General features: G+C 40.6%; 2 protein-coding genes across 7 annotated transcripts in view; both read left to right on the forward strand.

Annotated features, from left to right (window-relative positions):
* The first annotated feature begins 1018 nt into the window (after positions 1-1018).
* LOC311240524 (phosphatidylinositol 4-phosphate 5-kinase-like protein 1) lies at positions 1019-11316 on the forward strand. 3 transcript variants are annotated; one of them, XM_084329102.1, is made up of 11 exons: positions 1019-1053; positions 1178-1231; positions 2034-2251; positions 2337-2387; positions 4761-4915; positions 7772-7896; positions 8002-8036; positions 8407-8462; positions 8761-8873; positions 9373-9535; positions 10618-11316. In XM_084329102.1, exons 3-11 carry the CDS (start codon positions 2063-2065, stop codon positions 11057-11059), a joined length of 1329 nt encoding a protein of 442 aa, XP_084185228.1. In that variant the 5' UTR covers positions 1019-1053; positions 1178-1231; positions 2034-2062; the 3' UTR covers positions 11060-11316. The 3 variants fall into 3 exon arrangements, with proteins under 3 accessions (XP_084185228.1, XP_084185227.1, XP_084185229.1); XM_084329101.1 differs by lacking the exon at positions 1019-1053 and having other exon boundaries at positions 1071-1231; XM_084329103.1 differs by lacking the exon at positions 1019-1053 and having other exon boundaries at positions 1087-1214.
* A 43-nt stretch (positions 11317-11359) lies between these two features.
* The window catches only part of sh3glb2a (SH3-domain GRB2-like endophilin B2a), a 74435-nt gene continuing 66486 nt past the window's right edge, over positions 11360-19308 (forward strand). For 3 of the 4 annotated variants that reach the window (XM_084334759.1, XM_084334761.1, XM_084334762.1), the window contains exons 1-2: positions 11360-11932; positions 13121-13262. In XM_084334759.1, coding sequence (XP_084190885.1) covers positions 11870-11932; positions 13121-13262 — 205 coding nt within the window. In that variant the 5' untranslated portion in view covers positions 11360-11869. Of the gene's footprint in view, positions 11933-12513; positions 12815-13120; positions 13263-19308 lie in introns of those variants that run through there. The other variant, XM_084334760.1, reaches the window with a different exon arrangement.

Below are 19308 nucleotides of genomic sequence, written 5' to 3' on the forward strand. Positions count from 1 at the left end.
TGGGGCCGGTTTCCATAAACTTTGTCAAGTAGCCCCCATAGCACTAACAGACAAGTGGAGCCCGCCAGCAAACACTACTCACCCAACCTGGAACGCACCGCTCCTCACAACAGCGGCATGTCCGACAGTTCAGCTGTGGCCTGACAGGTTTCACCCCAACAAACACAGCAAGGAACTGCAGTTGAGAAGCATGCAGCGGCGTGCTCCCAATACGAAAACCGGTGGAGGGTTTGTAGAATGATCATCATCTTCTAGACACTCCAGTACGAAGACAATATCGCCGTATTTTCTCGAAAATAGTGAGAGAGAAAATAAAGATATGATGTCAACGTATCCTTGTTTCCCAAGCTGTTCCTAATCCAATTTCTTCCATCATGGTGTCAAGTGTGGGGATCTACCGAGGCACCTCTTCCTTGTGGTGAAAGCGAGAAGGAGGAGAGCAGGTGACCACACACCTGCTTATGAAGGTAAGCTGATGAGGGGTGTGGTCAGACTAATACTGGTATTAGAGGTACATTTGTGGTTTATTCAGTACGCGTGCACGTATGCGAGATAGTGCAGAAGGCGATGCCAAGCTAAGCCACTAACGATACAGAACAAAGGGTTTCTTCCAATTTACAGGCTGTAATCTGAATATTGTTATTATCATCATCTAGTTTATATGCTCTATTTACCATTATTTCCAGATGTTGGCATCTATAATCTTATCATTTAAATATCTTTTTACATTTGAGTATCTTTCTGAGTAATACAAGTAATCACCTCTTTTATAAATAACTGTAATCTGATTATTGTTTTACAGTAACTGTAAAGGATGACCATTTTTATGTAACCAGTAATCTTGTTACATGTAATCAGTTACTGTCCAACCCTGTTGTTTCTATAATGAGATCATTGTTATTCACTTATCAATTAGCTGAACAGTTTGTCTTATGTTCATCTAAGTTTCCTGTTTCATTGTTATAAGGGTACGCCCATTACGCACACACCTTTTTTCCTCTTGACACGCCCGGTGAATGTTGCCTAACCTGTCTGGAATGCGGCAATAGAGAGGTAGGAGACAACTAAGATTATGTTTCATATTTTGGTCTTAATTATTCCTTATACTGTATACATATTTTGTACAATTTGTTTTAATAGAGTATCTAATGACATCCCACTGATGTAATTCGTATAGGCTTTTCCTGAACAAGGCTGACTTATAGGACTAATAGGTAAACAAGGAAATCAGGTAAGCACTTTGTGGAAATGTGTGGGAACTGTGTGGTGTTTATCCTTTCCCATTCACTCTGTAAAAGGAACACTCCAACATTTTGGGAAATAGCTACTTTTATTTGCCATCTTCCCCAGAGTCAGACAAGGACTGGAAGCAGGAGGGAACAGCTAGCCTAGTTCCAGCTTCAACTTCCAACAACTCCTTAACTGACACACAGAGATGAGATTGATATCAATCGTGTTCTCTGACTCTGGGAAAGATGGCAAATAAATGTATTTCCCAAAATGTTGGAGTGTTCCTTTAAGCTCCCAGGCTTTACATTCAATTAAAGTAATCGTTTGCTTTGTTTAAGAAGCCTATCTGGTTTGTCACAAACTGGGAGTCATTTCAATCCATCCAAAAAGCACTGGCACCAGTGTTTGTAGAACTTCCTCATTTCAGCCTTACATGATTATATACATTATATTACATAATTATCATTATCGGCAGTATTTGTATTTGTTTACAACATATTAAAATAGTTACTGTAGAGCAGTGGAATATTACTTCTGCGGTCTGTCAATGAGCTGTCTTTATGGCATTGTGCCATTCAGGAAATACATGACATGAGAATACTATGACTACCTCAGAAACTGTTTCTTTTAACAAAAGTGAACTGTTTATTTATTAAGGTGATCAGCTGACTAAGATCTTTGTAAACAGGTGTGCTCAAGGTGTAGCTAATAATCAGTGCAATCTAGCATCCAGTGTTGTTGCTGTTGTTGTTTTGAGTTTAAGATTTAAAAGATGTTTTTAATATTTTTTGTCAACAACACAGCCTGGTTACAAGGGACAGTGGTGTGACAAATGGCACAGAGGAAAGGTCAAGGGGCACCGGGGGCCAGCGGGCGGAGGCGTTGGTGGCATTTGAGACAGCGGTGGAGGATGCTGGGGGTCTTTGAGATCAACCAGGAGCACGAGTTCTACAGTCTCACTGCAGTGATGAAAGATGGCCTCCGTGCTGCCACCCAGACCAGCATAGACACACCAGCCCCGGTGAGAAAACCTACATTTTTCAGCCATGAACATGAAAATATTTGAGACATAATCTCATACTAAATACTTTGACTCTCTTATTAAGGATGTACTGACCGCTGAGCATTTTGAAGCTGAGGAGACTCAAACTCATGAGGTGAGTCTTTCTTTCTTTTGAAATGATCAGCTGTTATTCCTCATAGTGTGTCCTGGAGTAGGGGATTCTTAGTATATTTGCAATCACAGAACCACCAGTCAAATATTTTATTCTATCCACAAATATGTAAAAGTACCTGTATCTCCTATGTTTTAGTTCTCCTGCAAATGAGTAATGAAAAAAAAGAAAAACCAAATACTAATACATATTTGTGAAAACTGTTCTACCAGAGTAGAACCACCTGTAATTAAAAAAAATTATGTATTGATACGACGTGTTGAAAATATTTGAAAACAAATCGATACCTAATTGTAATCATCTTTATTCATTAAGACCACAGCGATCACATTTTGCATTAATCGAGAGAGACCTAATCCAAGAATAACTTTTTCTTAAGCTGCAACAGCCCATATCAGGGACGTTTTTCGGACTTTTTGCAACTGGCACTTTGGCGACCCCTAGAGGCTCAGGTGTGCATATTTTGTAATACAATATATATACATCGAATTGAAGGCTTATTTGTTGCCTGACGATAGCGACAAAATCCATTCAGCGGTTCTCAAGTTTCATGCCGGTATTTGAGGCTTGTGCAAAGTACACAGTATTGCGCAAAATACCACTCCCGACTCAGGCTGCAGTAGTTCCGTCAATCTAGATCCGATCTCGAAAATTATTGTGGATCGTTGTAGCCAATGAGTGTGGCTTCCAATGATACCCCATGTGGGGATATGTGAATCAGGGATCTAGGTGAACAACTAAATTCTTTAACAGGAAGCCAAATGAATTGAAGTCTATGAGAAAACTGAGTTTTGTACACAGTTTACCAAAATCACTCCTAATCACTCATTTCTGAATGGATCTTTATGAAATTTGGATATGTACTACATAAGGCTTCAGGCTATGGCTCCGTCTGGATTTGTAAGCCATACCACCTTCTGGGGAAATACTACCTCTGGACTACTAACTACTACAGAAAAACTTGAGTAACAAGTTTTTTTACAACTCAAGTTCAGACCTATGTAACTCTATTACGTTAGCACTAAGAGTGAATTTCTTTCTGGAATCAGAAACTTCAGAATCATTAATGTCATCTTTCAAAAGAGACAAGGCTCATGCATGTGCTATAAGTATAAAGTATTAGGGCTGTCAGTTTATTGCGTTAATTAGATTAATTAATTACACAGCAAATAATCGCATTATGAAAATTAACGCAAAATTAATTTAATTTAATTTTTTATTTAATACATTAAATATATGTTTTTTTAAATCTCATTTATTCCATAAGAACGTAGAATAAACGAGGGCGGCTACGTGGCGTAGTGGGCAAGGCGCTCCCCACGAAATGCTGGAGACGCTGGGCTCGTCAGTTCGAGCCCAGCGCTCCACATTTGCTTTCAGTTTAGCTGGTCGTCCGTACTAATACACATTGGCCGTATTAGGGGGTGGGAAACTGATGGGTGGGGATCGGGCGTTGTGGACAGCGACTCCTACAGGTCGGTTGGTGCGCCTGCGCAGTAGAATCAGGAAGTGTCGGGGGCAGCGTGAGCCTCCCACGCGTTACTCCTCGCCACTGAGAGATCGAGCTGCGCAGGTGAAAAGATGCGACTGCTGTTACCTCAAGTACCGGAGGGGACTTGTGCTATGTATGACTTAGTCCACATTGCAGCCGGCTTGTGGGAGGCAAGAAACAGCGTCCGTGACAGGGGAGGGTTGAATTGGATGATACGAAATTGGGATGGGAGAAAATATAGAAAATGGGAGAAAAAGTGGATAAAAAAAAAAAAAAACGTAGAATAAACATTTATAGACTTTATTTTTTTAAATGGTCCATTTGCATGTTCTTGGTATCTGATTCTAGGGACATCTATGGATCTCAGGGAATGTATTCCCAGTGTCAGAAATACTGTGTCTGTTACTAGGCGTGAGTAAATTGTAATGAACCAAATAAGAATATCAATTAATTTTTTCTTTTTTAATCTTTGACTGTGAATAACACCATGCTAAAATTGACCAGACCTGAAAAATCTAAGCAAATGAATAAATGGAAGATGATTAAACAGAAGGTTTTGTATACAGTACTGAATTCTGCCATCCGGACACATGCAATTTGAAATATGATTATAGAATATAGAATATCAGGCCTAAAATGGTTATGTGATTAAAATGCGATTAATTAGATTAATTAATTAATTACAAATCCTGTAATTAATTATACATTTTTTAAATCGCCTGACAGCACTATAAAGTATGTTGTTTTGGTTTGCAAAAAAAGTATGCAGTCCTCAAAAACGAAAACTAAAATGGCCAGGAGACTCATAGCAGGTTAACAGGCGAAATCGTATCAGTCTGTAAATATGTGCGTTGTTGTTGTAGGCCTCTGAGATGAAGACATTTGCAGGGCCAGTGTTTGCCAACCTCAGGCGCTCCCTGGGGATGACGGAGGAGGAGTACCAGAGCTCGCTCTCCTCAGAAGGCTTCTACCTCCAGTTTGTCAGCAACTCAAAGAGCAAGGCAGACTTCTTTCTCACGTGAATATAAGCCTCCAAAACACACACACACACACACATGGCCGTAGCCAGCTATGAGGTCACCGAGGTCTGGACCTCGGTAACTATTTGTAATAAAAAAATAAAAATAATAACTATTTATAAAAAAATAAATAAAAAAAAATTGGTCAACGACCGGCCCACTACTAGGCTGGGACAGCAGCCCATTGGTACTGACTGACACTGGGCTGGCCCAATCACATCTGTTACTAAGCACCCCCCTGCCAGTCGTGCAGGTACATGACTGAGAGGGGGGCTGGTACATGACTGAGATGGGGCTGTGGTACATGACTGAGAGGAGGCTGGTACATGACTGAGAGGGGGCTGTGGTACATGACTGAGAGGGGGCTGTGGTACAGGACTGAGAGGGGGCTGGTATACATGACTGAGAGGAGGCTGGTACATGACTGAGAGGGGGCTGGTACATGACTGAGAGGGGGCTGGTATACAGGACTGAGAGGGGGCTGGTATACATGACTGAGAGGAGGCTGGTACATGACTGAGAGGGGGCTGGTACAAGACTGAGATGGGGCTGTGGTACATGACTGAGAGGGGGCTGTGGTACATGACTGAGAGGGGGCTGGTACATGACTGAGAGGGGGCTGGTACATGACTGAGAGGGGGCTGGTATACAGGACTGAGAGGGGGCTGGTATACATGACTGAGAGGAGGCTGGTACATGACTGAGAGGGGGCTGTGGTACATGACTGAGAGGGGGCTGGTACATGACTGAGAGGGGGCTGGTATACATGACTGAGAGGGGGCTGGTACATGACTGAGAGGGGGCTGGTACATGACTGAGATGGGGCTGTGGTACATGACTGAGATGGGGCTGTGGTACATGACTGAGATGGGGCTGTGGTACATGACTGAAATGGGGCTGTGGTACATGACTAAGAGGGGGCTGTGGTACATGACTGAGAGGGGGCTGGTACATGACTCAGATGGGGCTGTGGTACATGACTGAGAGGGGGCTGCTTGTGGTACATGACTGAGAGGGGGCTGGTAGATGACTGAGAGGGGGCTGGTACATGACTGAGAGGGGGCTGGCTGGTACATGACTGAGAGGGGGCTGGTATACATGACTGAGAGGCGGCTGGTACATGACTGAGAGGGGGCTGGTATACATGACTGAGAGGGGGCTGGTACATGACTGAGAGGGGGCTGGCTGGTACATGACTCAGAGGGGGCTGGTACATGACTGAGAGGTTGGTACCATGTATTGTGCATCATTTCAGGTCAAACCATTATAAAGTTAATTTCCACAGCAGCCATTTTGGATTTTGGTCTCTCACAAATTTTCCCCGCCTAAATTTAGTTTTAGTTAGTTAGTTTAGTTAGTTTAGTTTAGTTAGTTTAGTTTCTTAGTTTATTAACCCTCCTAGATGACAAATCCATTGAGAAACGAAGTGCCACAGATGACCCAACTACTAGGTCCATATCGTATCATCATAATATTATTTTAAAAATCAATAGGATAAGGGTTCCCTTGATAAAGATGCATGAAAAGGCTGTATAATATACAACACCTGTAGCTCAACTGCAAAAACAGCTTTTTTTTTTATTTGATTAGATTTATTTGGAAATTAAAAACACATCATAAAAACAAATTATCTTGACCAATTTGTATTCCTGAGGATATCACCTAAAGGCATTCATTAAAACACTTATTTCCAAGGTGGTCCTCGATGGAAGACATAAAAACACAGCACATATAGCCTACTCAACTGCAAATTTTTGCTCAACTGCAAAAATGTATGCCTACTTATGTATTAGCCTACAGGGAAAAACACATTCACAACAGGCAGCAAAGTTTATTTTCAGCCAAGTATGGTAATAAGGTAACTATTATGATATATATGGTATGGATTATACTCTTAATAACTTATTACTATCTGTGGTAGCTCTAGTCTCCACCTACACAAATTGTTTTTGTGCTGTCCATTGATCATGCACCTTCACGTGGTAGGCACATTAACTGTAGGTCAAACTCCCCAAACAAACACACCATTGATTTAATTGCCATATAAATCACATACAAAGATCTAACTATTACTCCTCTCTGAACATGAATATAAAACAAGAAGGTGATCTATTAACTGTGTAAACCGTATGCAATATTCATCATTGATATTTGAATACTTGAAATCTGTATGAACTGAGTAGTTAGTATCAAATGAAATTCGATGGAACAGCTCCATGCATTCATTGAATAAACAACTATTTGCTCATTACCAGTATGGTATTGTTTAAATTGTACAGCTTTTTGCACATCTTTGTCAGGGAATTCCAACAATTCTGGACCTGAATGTACCAGTTAATTGTAATCATCTCTCTCTCCTTATGTCTAGTCAAGCCAGGTTGTGGAGGAGAGAGACAGGGATGAACAGGCTATAGACTACTTTGCCCATCCTGAGCCTGCTATGATGCAGGTGTTTTTACATCACCACCCAAAACAAAATTCAGCCAAGAGCGAGTGAGTACACTGGTCCATGGCACTTATACCCAGCTTTGTAGTGGGTTGGGGGAATAGTACAGTAGGTACGCATATTTAAGGGGACCACAAGGATGGTGTACTAGTGGGTGGTGTCCGACCGATTATAGTGAGCTGGTCTGGGCCAAAAAAGTAAATGGACCTAATTTCTAAACCCTGGCTACGGCCCTGCACACACACACACACACACACACACACACACACACACACACACACACACACACACACACACACACGCACACACACACACACACACACACACACACACACACACACACACGCACGCACGCACACACACACACACACAGAGTGAGTTTATCTATTTTCTGTGTCCTTGTCTCTAGGAATGACAAGAGGTTTTTCCTGAAGACACAAAGCAGGCGAGAGGTGACCTTTCTTCTGTCCAACCTCAAAGCGTATGTGGACCACTTGGAGAAAAACCCCCATTCACTGATGGTGAGGTTCCTAGGTAAGCTAGCAGCTTTAGTGGAAATTAACCCAACAAAAGCTAAATATTTACAGTACAGTATTTAATAACATTATCTTTAATAACACATATCTTTTAACATTCCAGGTGTCCATCGGATTGTTATTCCAAATCAGATAAAGGTATTTTTCTAATAAATACAGATAATCACATAAATGGCTGGTATTAATATCTATCCAACCATTTCTGACTATAAGTGTCCTTGAGAAAGGCACTGACCACCCAAACAGCGGGTGACCATGTGCTCTGACTTCTCTGATTAAATACATGAATGTATGTGTATCTAGGAGGGATATGCGAAAATACTAATTCCAATTACTTACTTACTTACTTAGGCCTTTAAATTCCCAAAGGAACATAGGCCATCGACGAAGCTCCTCCATCCTCTTCGGTCTTGTGCCCGAAATTCCAATTGCCTTGTGTAATTGATAATAAAATCTCAATGTCAATCTTGCCAACATCAGCTTTACCCCCTCTTTCACTTGTTTACAGAAGTACTTCATCGTGATGCAGAGTGTGTTTTACCCTGATGAGAGGATCAATATTAGGTATGTTAGTGTGTGGTTGTGATCGTCTGTAGAATTGCACTCTTGATTGTGGGTTTATAATAGTTAGGGGGCGATTTGGTCATCTAGAGATTATGTAAAAAAGGTAGAAGGTGCACAAATGCTTGCAGTTTGTCCCCCTGGGGACAGCTACTGCGGTTTCATAAATAAGTCATTTAGCTAATCTGCAAAAAGAGTGTGGACTTTCAATGTTTTTGACACAGAATTCCATTCGATTTTACCCACCACCAATACGTCTTCTACTGCAGGGGGTGCTCAATGTTTGCTCCATTTAATCTAGATATGACATCAAGGGCTGTGATGTGGGCAGGTGGACTAACCCGACCACTGAAGGAAGCCAGATTGTGAAAGTGCTGAAGGACAACAACTTTGAAGGACAGCACATCTCACTGGGTAAGAGTCTGCTTCCCTCTCTACATGCCTCGCTTTTATCCACCCTGAAGCTACAAATAAAGTAGCTTTATTCAGTCGTATTCAGCCATTTCCTGGTATCCGTTTTATCTGGAGGTAAATAAAAAGTGCAATAGAGGCCTTTCGTTTCTCCTCCATGTTGGAAGAATCAATGGTTGCTATGTGCAAAACAACAATTGCTATGTGTTGATATGAGAAATATAAATTGGTGTCTCATTACTGGATCTTATAAACAAGTTGCAGTGAAACAGTAATATCATGCCTTTCCAATGGTTTAACTGCTCTAACATTGTATACAAATGTATTTTCGAAAGTGACAGAGAACTGCACAAACATTCAGTGCAAGGCCTCTAACAAAGATAAATAAATGAATAAAAGTAAATAAATGAACAAAAGTAAATAAAAAAATACAATAAAAAAAAATATATATATAAACGTTCCCTGAGATAATATTATATTATGTAATGTCTTGTGTTGCCAGGTCACCAGGGATCCTGGTTTGTGGATCAGGTGCAAATAGACAGCACTTTTCTCCAAGGACTCAATGTGCTGGACTACAGTATCCTGCTGGCCCAGCAACCTCTGCACAAAGATGAGCTGGACGGGAAACGTTCTTTTGCAAACCTCATTATTCGTACCACAAAGTAGGTTATATTGCTACGGTTATATGTTGATCATGACTCTGAGTTAAAACATGACATATTTGGTCTATTAGTAAATCTATGCCTTTGCTTGTTCCTATAATTGTATGTTCCATAGCAGCTACTTGTCATATGCTTCACTTCAATGTCCTTCTTGAACATATTCTGCTGTTATGTCTGACATGATGTTATGTCTGATATGATGTTATGTCTGACATGATGTTATGTCTGACATGATGTTGTGTCTGATATGATGTTATGTCTGACATGATGTTATGTCTGATATGATGTTGTGTCTGATATGATGTTATGTCTGATTGATGTTATGTCTGATATGATGTTGTGTCTGATTATATGATGTTATGTCTGATACGATGTTGTGTCTGATATGTTATGTCTGATATGTTATGTCTGATATGTTATGTCTGATATGATGTTATGTCTGATATGATGTTATGTCTGATTGATGTTATGTCTGATTGATGTTATGTCTGATTGATGTTATGTCTGAATGATGTTATGTCTGATTGATGATGTTATGTATAATATGTTATGTCTGATATGATGTTATGTCTGATATGATGTTATGTCTGATATAATATGATGTTATGTATAATATGTCTGAAATTATGTTATGTCTGATATGATGTTGTGTCTGATATGATGTTATGTCTGATATGATGTTATATATGATATAATATGATGTTATGTATAATATGTCTGAAATTATGTTATGTCTGATATGATGTTATGTCCGATATGATGTTGTGTCTGATATGATGTTATGTCTGATATGATGTTGTGTCTGATATGATGTTATGTCTGATTTGATATGATGTTATGTCTGATATGATATTGTGTCTGATTATATGATGTTATGTCTGATATGATGTTGTGTCTGATATGATGTTGTGTCTCTGATATGATGTTATGTCTGATATGATGTTGTGTCTGATATGATGTTATGTCTGATATGATGTTATGTCTGATATGATGTTATGTATAATATGTTATGTCTGATATGATGTTGTGTCTGATATGATGTTATGTCTGATATGATGTTGTGTCTGATATATTTTCTCTAGGTCCATTGACGTTGACAACAGTCCCACAGAGGAAGACCCTCCCACCATTCCCTTATTGGAGGAAAATTCAGCCCAGGTGGCACCAGACACTCCAGACTGTGGGTCAGACCAGCCGCCAGTCACAGAGTACTCTGGTGATGGGATCCCCCTCCAGGAGATAAACTGCCACACTGCAGCAACCAGCACTGAATTAGAATTGGAAGAATTCCATGCCTACCATCGCAGGCTGCTGCCTAACTTCCAAAATGCGGTGCATGTCATAGATGGGCCAGATCTCCGTTACTTTGTGGGCATCATAGATATCTTCACAGTGTATGGTTGGAAGAAAAGGCTTGAGAATCTTTGGAAGAGGATGCGCTTCCCTGGCAGGGCCTTCTCCACTGTCAGCCCCCCTGCCTACGCACAAAGATTCTCCCAGTGGGTGCAGAGTCACAGTCAGTGAGCTGGGTGGGTGTAACCGTGTAGCTGAGCTTATGATGAATTGAAAATGGGGGACCCTGATGTAAACAAGACGAAAGTCTTTCTTTGGTCTGCATCCCCTTAACAATTGTTTGTATTGAGCTGTACTGTACTGTACCCATTCTGCAATCTGTTAATACAATTTTCAATCAATCAATCAATCAATCAATCAATCAATCAATCAATCAATCAATAAATCAATCAATCAATCAATCAAGCTGGGTGGGTGTAGGTCCACTGGAAGCCAGTGAGAGAGGGGGGGGGGGGGGGGGTAAACTGCTGTAGCTGATCTTGTATCTACATATCTACATATATGTTAGTGTATCTATGTTAGTAGGTATGACTATAATTACATTTTGTGTAATATTTTTTCTATGCCAGCATAAACAGAACATGTGACTTTCCATGCTACATTATTTATTTTGTGGTTGTCTACCTGGTAAAAGCATGCATTTGATTAGAGAGACTTTCTCCTATACTATAGCCTAGCATATATTTAGAAAAAAATCAGGAATATTTTTTTCCGGCAGATATGATCATATTTTGCACACGTTTTACACAGTGGCTGGGAGGTATAATACTGAATGGATGTATTCCGTCATAGACGCAGACAGCATACGCATTACAAGATAAAGAAGGTTGGGTGCTTCTTCAAAATAACCGCCAGGGGGCCTCGTTGTCCTTTCATCAGTGAGTGAAGAAGAGCAGCGGCGGGACGTCACTCAGCAGCATCTCTTGGCAGCTCGCTCACAGATGCAGTCTTTGAATTAAGCAGGCATCGATAGTTATTATAATGGATTTCAACGTTAAGAAACTAGCATGCGATGCAGGAGTGTTTTTCACACGGGCAGTCCAGGTAACAATAAAAACAATATTTGTATTTCATTATTGGACAAGGCGCTGTCTGTCTTTTGAATAACGTTAGTTAGAGTTGCTATGCTAACAACGCTAGCTCACTAATGTAAGCTAACGTTAATACGTCAGTGTTGACTAACCAGATGTTAGCTTATAGCTAACGTCAAACTTAACGTGCAATATATTCCAATTCTGCCACTAGGTTATAACGTTAACTAATGGGTTAAGATAAATTAAACATCCCATAAATGGCTTCGCTAGCAGCAGATGACATTGGTTAGAGTTTGCTAGCTAGCTAAGTTAATTGACGTTAGCTGGCTGCTTCAACAACTCTGCAGGCAGCACACTATAATGACACACCACTAGCTTGCCATGTTCTAAGATTAACGTTATTTATTTGGGATTTCTGCGTTATGTGATGGACCGGAATAGGAAACATGACAACAACAGAGAGTGGCGTGTAACAGGCAGGTCGATTGATTGATTGATTGAAAACTTTATGAACAGATTGCAGAATGGGTACAATACAGTACAGCTCAATACACACAATTGTTAAGGGGATGCAGACCAGAGAAAGACTTTCGTCTTGTTTACATCACATCAGACAACAAACACCGGGAGTCGAACTCAATACGTTGTGGCACGATTGGGATCGTTAGTGCGCTGCGTCACTGAGCGACACACACACACACACACACACACACACACACACATAGTTCGACTTCTAGCACAGTCAGGCACAGCACAGCCCATAATCAAATGAAATCCCAGCTAACCATATTCAGTAACTTACATTAGCCAAACTGTTAGCTACTGCATATTGCTTGCACGCTGCATCAACCTGGAAAATAAACATCTGGTAGATTGAGGCAGCATGGTGCTGGTGGGCAAAAAAACGTTTTCGATTGATTGGCTATATAGAAATGTTAGGTTTTATGCTATCACGAGTTTTGTTAATATGTCTTGAATGAGCAAGTTGTTTTAAAATGTATCCCCAAATATAGCCTCATTAAAAGACATACAAATGGTCCAAATGATAGAATATCTTGTCTCTGGAACCCCTTTATAGGATCAAATATGTTGGTTAATGGAGGTCAGTTTAGGTCCGCGTGCCCTGATTTGGGCATCTTATTGTTATTGTCTACTCTATAGTCTACTATGTCTGTTGTCATGGTTTCATCTGCTGCAGTTTACAGAGGAGAAGTTGGGGCAGGCGGAGAAGACTGAGTTGGATGCTCACTTTGAGAACCTACTGAGCCGTGCAGACTGCACCAAAAATTGGACAGAGAAAATATTCCGGCAGACAGAGGTTCTGCTGCAGCCTAATCCAAGTAAGCCCTGAACTATGCCATTGACTCAAATGACAGGCTTTCTCCTCGCTGACTAGGCTTCCACCAATGTCCAGTTTCAGTGCACACTCAAACACAGCCTCAGGACAATGCTCAAAATCCATACGATACCCCACGTCAACGCTGGTGAATTATTTTGTTTCCTATTGCCAACAATGTCTTTGAACATTCTAAATCATCTGATGCATTTTCCACACTCACCAGCTACTATCTACTGTCTGCCTGGTTTTTCTTACATCATCCAGGAAGTCATTGGATCCTGTTTTACATACTGTTGCCTTGACCAGCATAATCCATCATTGTCAACAAGATGTGTGCCACATATTCATAAAATGGCGTAATCATATAGCAAATTATTGTGTTCAGTAGACTATATTAACTTTTTCATTACTGCATGTTTTTATTTAGCATTGAGTGGCAGTGAAATTAAATTAAACTTGCAGGCAACCATCCAATGGTTTCTTCACACAAGTCTAGCAGAATGAAATGACTGAATAAGAGCACAACTGCAATATTTGTTTCAATGTATAGTCATTTGGGGGGGGGGGGGGGGTTAAATACTACATGTCAAGTTTAAAATGATGGATTATGCTAATCAAGGCAATCTGTGATCCATTTTGAATGGGTTTCTGAAAACAACTGGATCCAATAACTTCCTGGATGCAAGGCAAATCGGGCAGATAATAGACGGTAGTACTGTAGCTGATGAGTGTGGCAGAGAATAGATGGTAGCAGCTGGTGAGTGTGGCAGAGAATAGACTGTAGTACTGTAGCTGGTAGTGGTGAGTGTGGCAGAGAATATACGGTAGAGTAGTATTGTAGCTGGTGAGAGTGGCAGAGAATAGACAGTAGTAGTATTGTAGCTGGTGAGTGTGGCAGAGAATAGACAGTAGTAGTATTGTAGCTGGTGAGTGTGGCAGATAATAGACTGTAGTACTGTAGCTGGTGAGTGTGGCAGAGAATAGACAGTGGTACTGTAGCTGGTGAGTGTGGCAGAGAATAGACAGTAGTAGTATTGTAGCTGGTGAGAGTGGCAGAGAATAGACTATACTAGTCTTGTAGCTGTTGAGTGTGGCAGAGAATAGACGATAGTATTGTAGCTGGTGAATGTGGCAGAGAATAGACAATAGTATTGTAGCTGGTGAGAGTGGCAGAGAATAGACGATAGTATGGTAGCTGGTGAGAGTGGCAGAGAATAGACGATACTAGTATTGTAGCTGTGAGAGTGGCAGAGAATAGATGATACTAGTATTGTAGCTGGTGAGAGTGGCAGAGAATAGATGATACTAGTATTGTCGCTGGTGAGAGTGGCAGAGAATAGACGATACTAGTATTGTTGCTGGTGAGAGTGGCAGAGAATAGACGATACTAGTATTGTAGCTGGTGAGAGTGGCAGAGAATAGACGATACTAGTATTGTAGCTGGTGAGTGGCAGAGAATAGACTGTAGTATTGTAGCTGGTGAAAGTGGCAGAGAATAGACGATAGTACTGTAGCTGGTGAGTGGCAGAGAATAGACGGTAGTAGCTGGTGAGTGGGAAGAACATTGGATGGTTAAGACTTTTTATAGGCAAACGTTGCCAAAAAGTCAAAATAATAACACTAGTGTTCTTTAGTAGAGGCCATCCACACTACTATTTTCTGCATTGCTACTTTTCGTAAGATCAAATTGCACCATCAAATGAAGGTAATTAATAAAGAGCATCGGTATTTTTACAGTCATGTACAACATGGTTTTCTGATGTTGAGAGCAGGGACCTCTAACTTGTGACTTTTTGATTCTCCATGCTACAGTCGATCACACTGGTGAGTACTATGTTACCCCTCCTTTAGTGCCCTGCCGTGGAATCTTTTCATGCGTGTGGATTGGTACAGGGTTCCCACTGGTCAGGGATTTATATTGGAATATCAGGGAATTTTGAGAGTTCTATTCCAGATGAGGAAAATCAATGAATTTGATTAATTCGTGGAATATCAGGATTTTCTTTTTTCAAATTGGTCACGTTTACAAAAATCTACCAAAAAAATATTCTTTTATGCACATATACATCTTGGTTATCAACTGTTTTATTGATACATTGAATGGCCATTTCCACAGCTGAAACATTTGCAGTTCGCTTGGGCCAGGGTAAACCATGGTCAAAATGGTTCGAACAAGAGATTAACAAGATTTATTAGTTAATTTGAAGCTTAAGCCCTACATCTCACTTAAGCACTGTTAAAATCTGAAAAACAACACAAACATGTCGGCAAAGAATTTTAGATGTTCGAGTCATACAAATGCTTCACCATCATTGAGATTTGAGAGGCATGGTAAAATCACAGAATTTTACAACAGGACCATGGTGGGAACCCTGCTTATAGCCTAGACAAAAAGTGCTCTAGAGACATGAACCAGACCATATCATCTCTTGATCCTTTTTGTTAAAGGGATAGTTCAGATTTGTGGACATTAACTCTTTCTCTGCCACGCTGGGAACGGGATATGGCTATGTGCTGCCACGCATTAAACTAGTGATGCACCCATGTGAAAATTGTGGCCGATACCGATAACCGATATTAATATTGCTGTTCTGGCCGATACTGATATTTACCTATTTCCATATCTCTGTATAGAAAACACTTTTTATGATAATCAAATAAAGAGCTATTTTCCAAAACACATTTTATTTTTTACTTTTATAACTTATTTTCTGAAATGACTGATATGTTGAAGCTATTTGAGCCCAAAACATGTAAAAAGAAAACAAAAGATTAAAAAAAAAAAATATTGATATCGGACCGATACTGATGTGTAAAAAAACGGCCATATCGGCCGATATTATATCGGCGGTCGATATATCGTGCATCACTACATTAAACCAATGGAGGCGGTCACCTTGTTTGCAGGGCTATAACTATAACTATATTCTATATTATAGCTATGGATGCAATACTATGGCCCATTTTTGACCGAGTATCTATCGTTCAAGATGTAAAAAAAAAAAAATAAAAATCCATCCATATATTCCCATTTTATACCGTGGTGAATATAAGTATGGTTTTAGAGCGGTTTAGGGTAATTCCTGGGAGGCTAGTAGCCTGCGACGTGTATTATATATTATCCATTGGCATATTGTCCCTACACACGCTACAATAAAAAATTCAAATGCATATGATCGGTATTATGTTCCATCATGAATGCATGAAAGGGGGCGGGGGGGGGGGGTCGTTTCTGATTAATTGATTGTCAATAACGGAATTCGTTAGTACAACAACATACGCTGATCAGGGCGATGGCTATAAAAACAAGGCACAATAAAGCTGAAATTGACGTTAAATTGCTCTTACCTGTGGCCGGTGGGATTCCAAAAAGAATATTTCAATTATTTGATTGCCATCTGGTAGATCGTATGTCCATTTGGCCCTCGACATAACCCACCACAGCATAATGAATCCGGGGTCCCGAAAACGATTCAATGCGATCGGGTGAAGCCCTTGGTTCAGGTTACTAGAAAAGTCCGCCCGGACCAATATAATCGACGCATAGCCCAATACAGAGAGTTTCAAAGGAAGTGCAATACCAGCCGCATTCCACCAGGCGGCGGTATTGGACTTTTGTGATCTCAGACTCATTCCCTATGGTAACACCAGGCTCCCTGGATGGATAATGAATGGAAATAGCGAATAAAAGAAATAAAGATCAAATAACGTATATATACGTGGTTGGCGTTCAACGATTGGCGGCCAATAACGTATATAATCGTTGTTGGCAGAGAAAGAGTTAAGTGGTATGAAATACTTACTAGTGGTATAGTTGATGCAATGCCATTAGCTTACTCATGTGACGTGGTTGGACTTCTGGCCTGTTTCTGAACTAGAGCTGCAGCTAATGACTCTTTTGATTTCGATTATTGAAATTATTAATTGGATAAAAATAAATATTGTATGCAAAAAACCCTCAAACTTGTACAATGCTCTTCCAAACAACTTGCAAATTGACGATTATAAAACTAAGCAAACGTAAATGTATGTATGTATCAAGAGTGCAAAAAAATATATACATACCGGTATACAAGTTTAAGTCTTCAGTTTGAAGGAGCTGATTGGTTTAAATAATAAACTTAAGTGTTAACAGTCTTTGCTTTACATCAAATGGCTTCAACAACAGGCCATGGAGGTGCAGCCTAACATAGATCCAACTAGTCGATTTTATAAAAAAAAAAATTACAACTATTTTTTATAATCGATTCGTTATCGATTCGTTTTCAATTAGTTGTTGCAGCCCTAGAGTGATCAGGGAAGCTTCAGACTGGCAGCCAACTAGGTCACAAGACAAAAGTGTTAATGCACTTGTCATAACTTGCAGGCAAACGTTTAAATAATCCACAACAGAAAACCACGGTCCTCGTTCATTTCCTTTGCTTCAAGGCGACATGATGTGTTGAAACTAGTCCCAGTGTGACGCAGTTACTATGTCCTGGGGCTTGTTCCTACGGGGATCAACATAGGACATGCACAAGGACCTCATTTCTGGAAATCCAGACTATCCCTTTAAGATCTAATACATCCCAAATGTCTAACACACTTTGAAAGGAGCTAGTAATCCTGTTGATGTTGACAGACCTCAGGGTGGTTCTGCAGCTGCAGTGTATGGGGACATAAGCCCTCATGTGCTGCACCTGAAAGAAAGCACCTTGCGTTCAACCATGTATGACGTAAACCTTTTACGTCATGACTTAATTGCTTGTGAGATAGAATCTCTTGATGCCTCAGGCGTCTCCAGTTTTTCTTGCACACACGATACAAAAAAGGTGTGCTTTGTAGTCCTGTGTTTACACAACACATCTTTGGTCTTTAGTCTCACAACATTGCACTTGACAACTTTTTTTCCGGTTTAAATACTAAGGCTATACTGACTTAGTGCTTATCATTTCAGCAAAGATAAACACTTACTAATGCTCTGGGCAAAATGCCTCAACAGTTTGCTCAGGCACAGCACAATGGAACATCCAAAAATCATGCACTTCTGTAAACCTTCTTTTCTTTTTCACAAATGTTCTCCTTTATTGTATCAAAATGAATTGTACCCCATGGTTTCCCCCCAGGATAATTGTTAGGCCTGGTAGGGCTGTCGCTATAACTGAAATATTGCAATATCACGCTGTTGATGAGCCAACCGCAAGGGATGGCAAGCAACCGAACTGTTGCAAACTGTCTGGCAGCGTGGCTACATGAGTAGAGCTCCGGACTCATGATCTGAAGATCATTGTCGGAAAGTGGTATTGTTGTCCAGCAGGGGGCACTCTGTCCTCTGGACTTGTCAGTAACAATGTCCCTGTTACGGTGATAGGGACACCGTATAGCTGCGAGTGCCATCCTTTGGCTGAGACGCTAAATCGAGGTTCTGACTGAATTCGGTCGTCAAAGAACCCAGGATGCCTATTGTAAAGAGTAGGGGGTTCCCCGACTTTCCTGGCCAAATTCCCAATCAGCTCTCCATGACATCAAGGCCACCTAATCTTCCCTTCCTCTTAATTGGCTGATATCAATCCCTGTCTCCTGAGCCGTTCAGCCATTGTGTAGTCGTGTGATGTGTGCCTGGTGCCAGTGTATGGCAGCCATTGAGCCTGCGTAGCCCAAGGTTGGATGCTACCAGTGGTGGTGAAGGGGGCAATTTCCCACCCTATATTGTGGGGAGCGCTTTGAGTCTGAGAAAATCGCTATATAAATGTAATGAATTATTATTATTATTAACCGTCCAGCGTCCACCACACTGCAATGTTCAATGTTTTTTCTAGGCCCTTCTTTTACATTTCAATACATGTGTGTATTGAATGTTAAATAAATTCATAATGAAAACAAGAGGTAAGAGCACTGAAGCAAGCGCAAGCACAAACATTTTGCATTACACCCAATTAAATCACGGGTCTTCGGCTTGTCGAGCCGCCATGTGACCACATGAGCTGAACAGCTTCTCCCGTTGATTTGCTTTACTGAAAGGAAAGTTGTGTGAAGTCACGAGGTAGGCTGTTGCTTACCAAGTAATA

The sequence above is a fragment of the Notolepis coatsorum genome (assembly GCF_963971535.1).
Source record: "Notolepis coatsorum genome assembly, chromosome: 1".
NCBI classification, from domain to species: Eukaryota; Metazoa; Chordata; class Actinopteri; order Aulopiformes; family Paralepididae; genus Notolepis; species Notolepis coatsorum.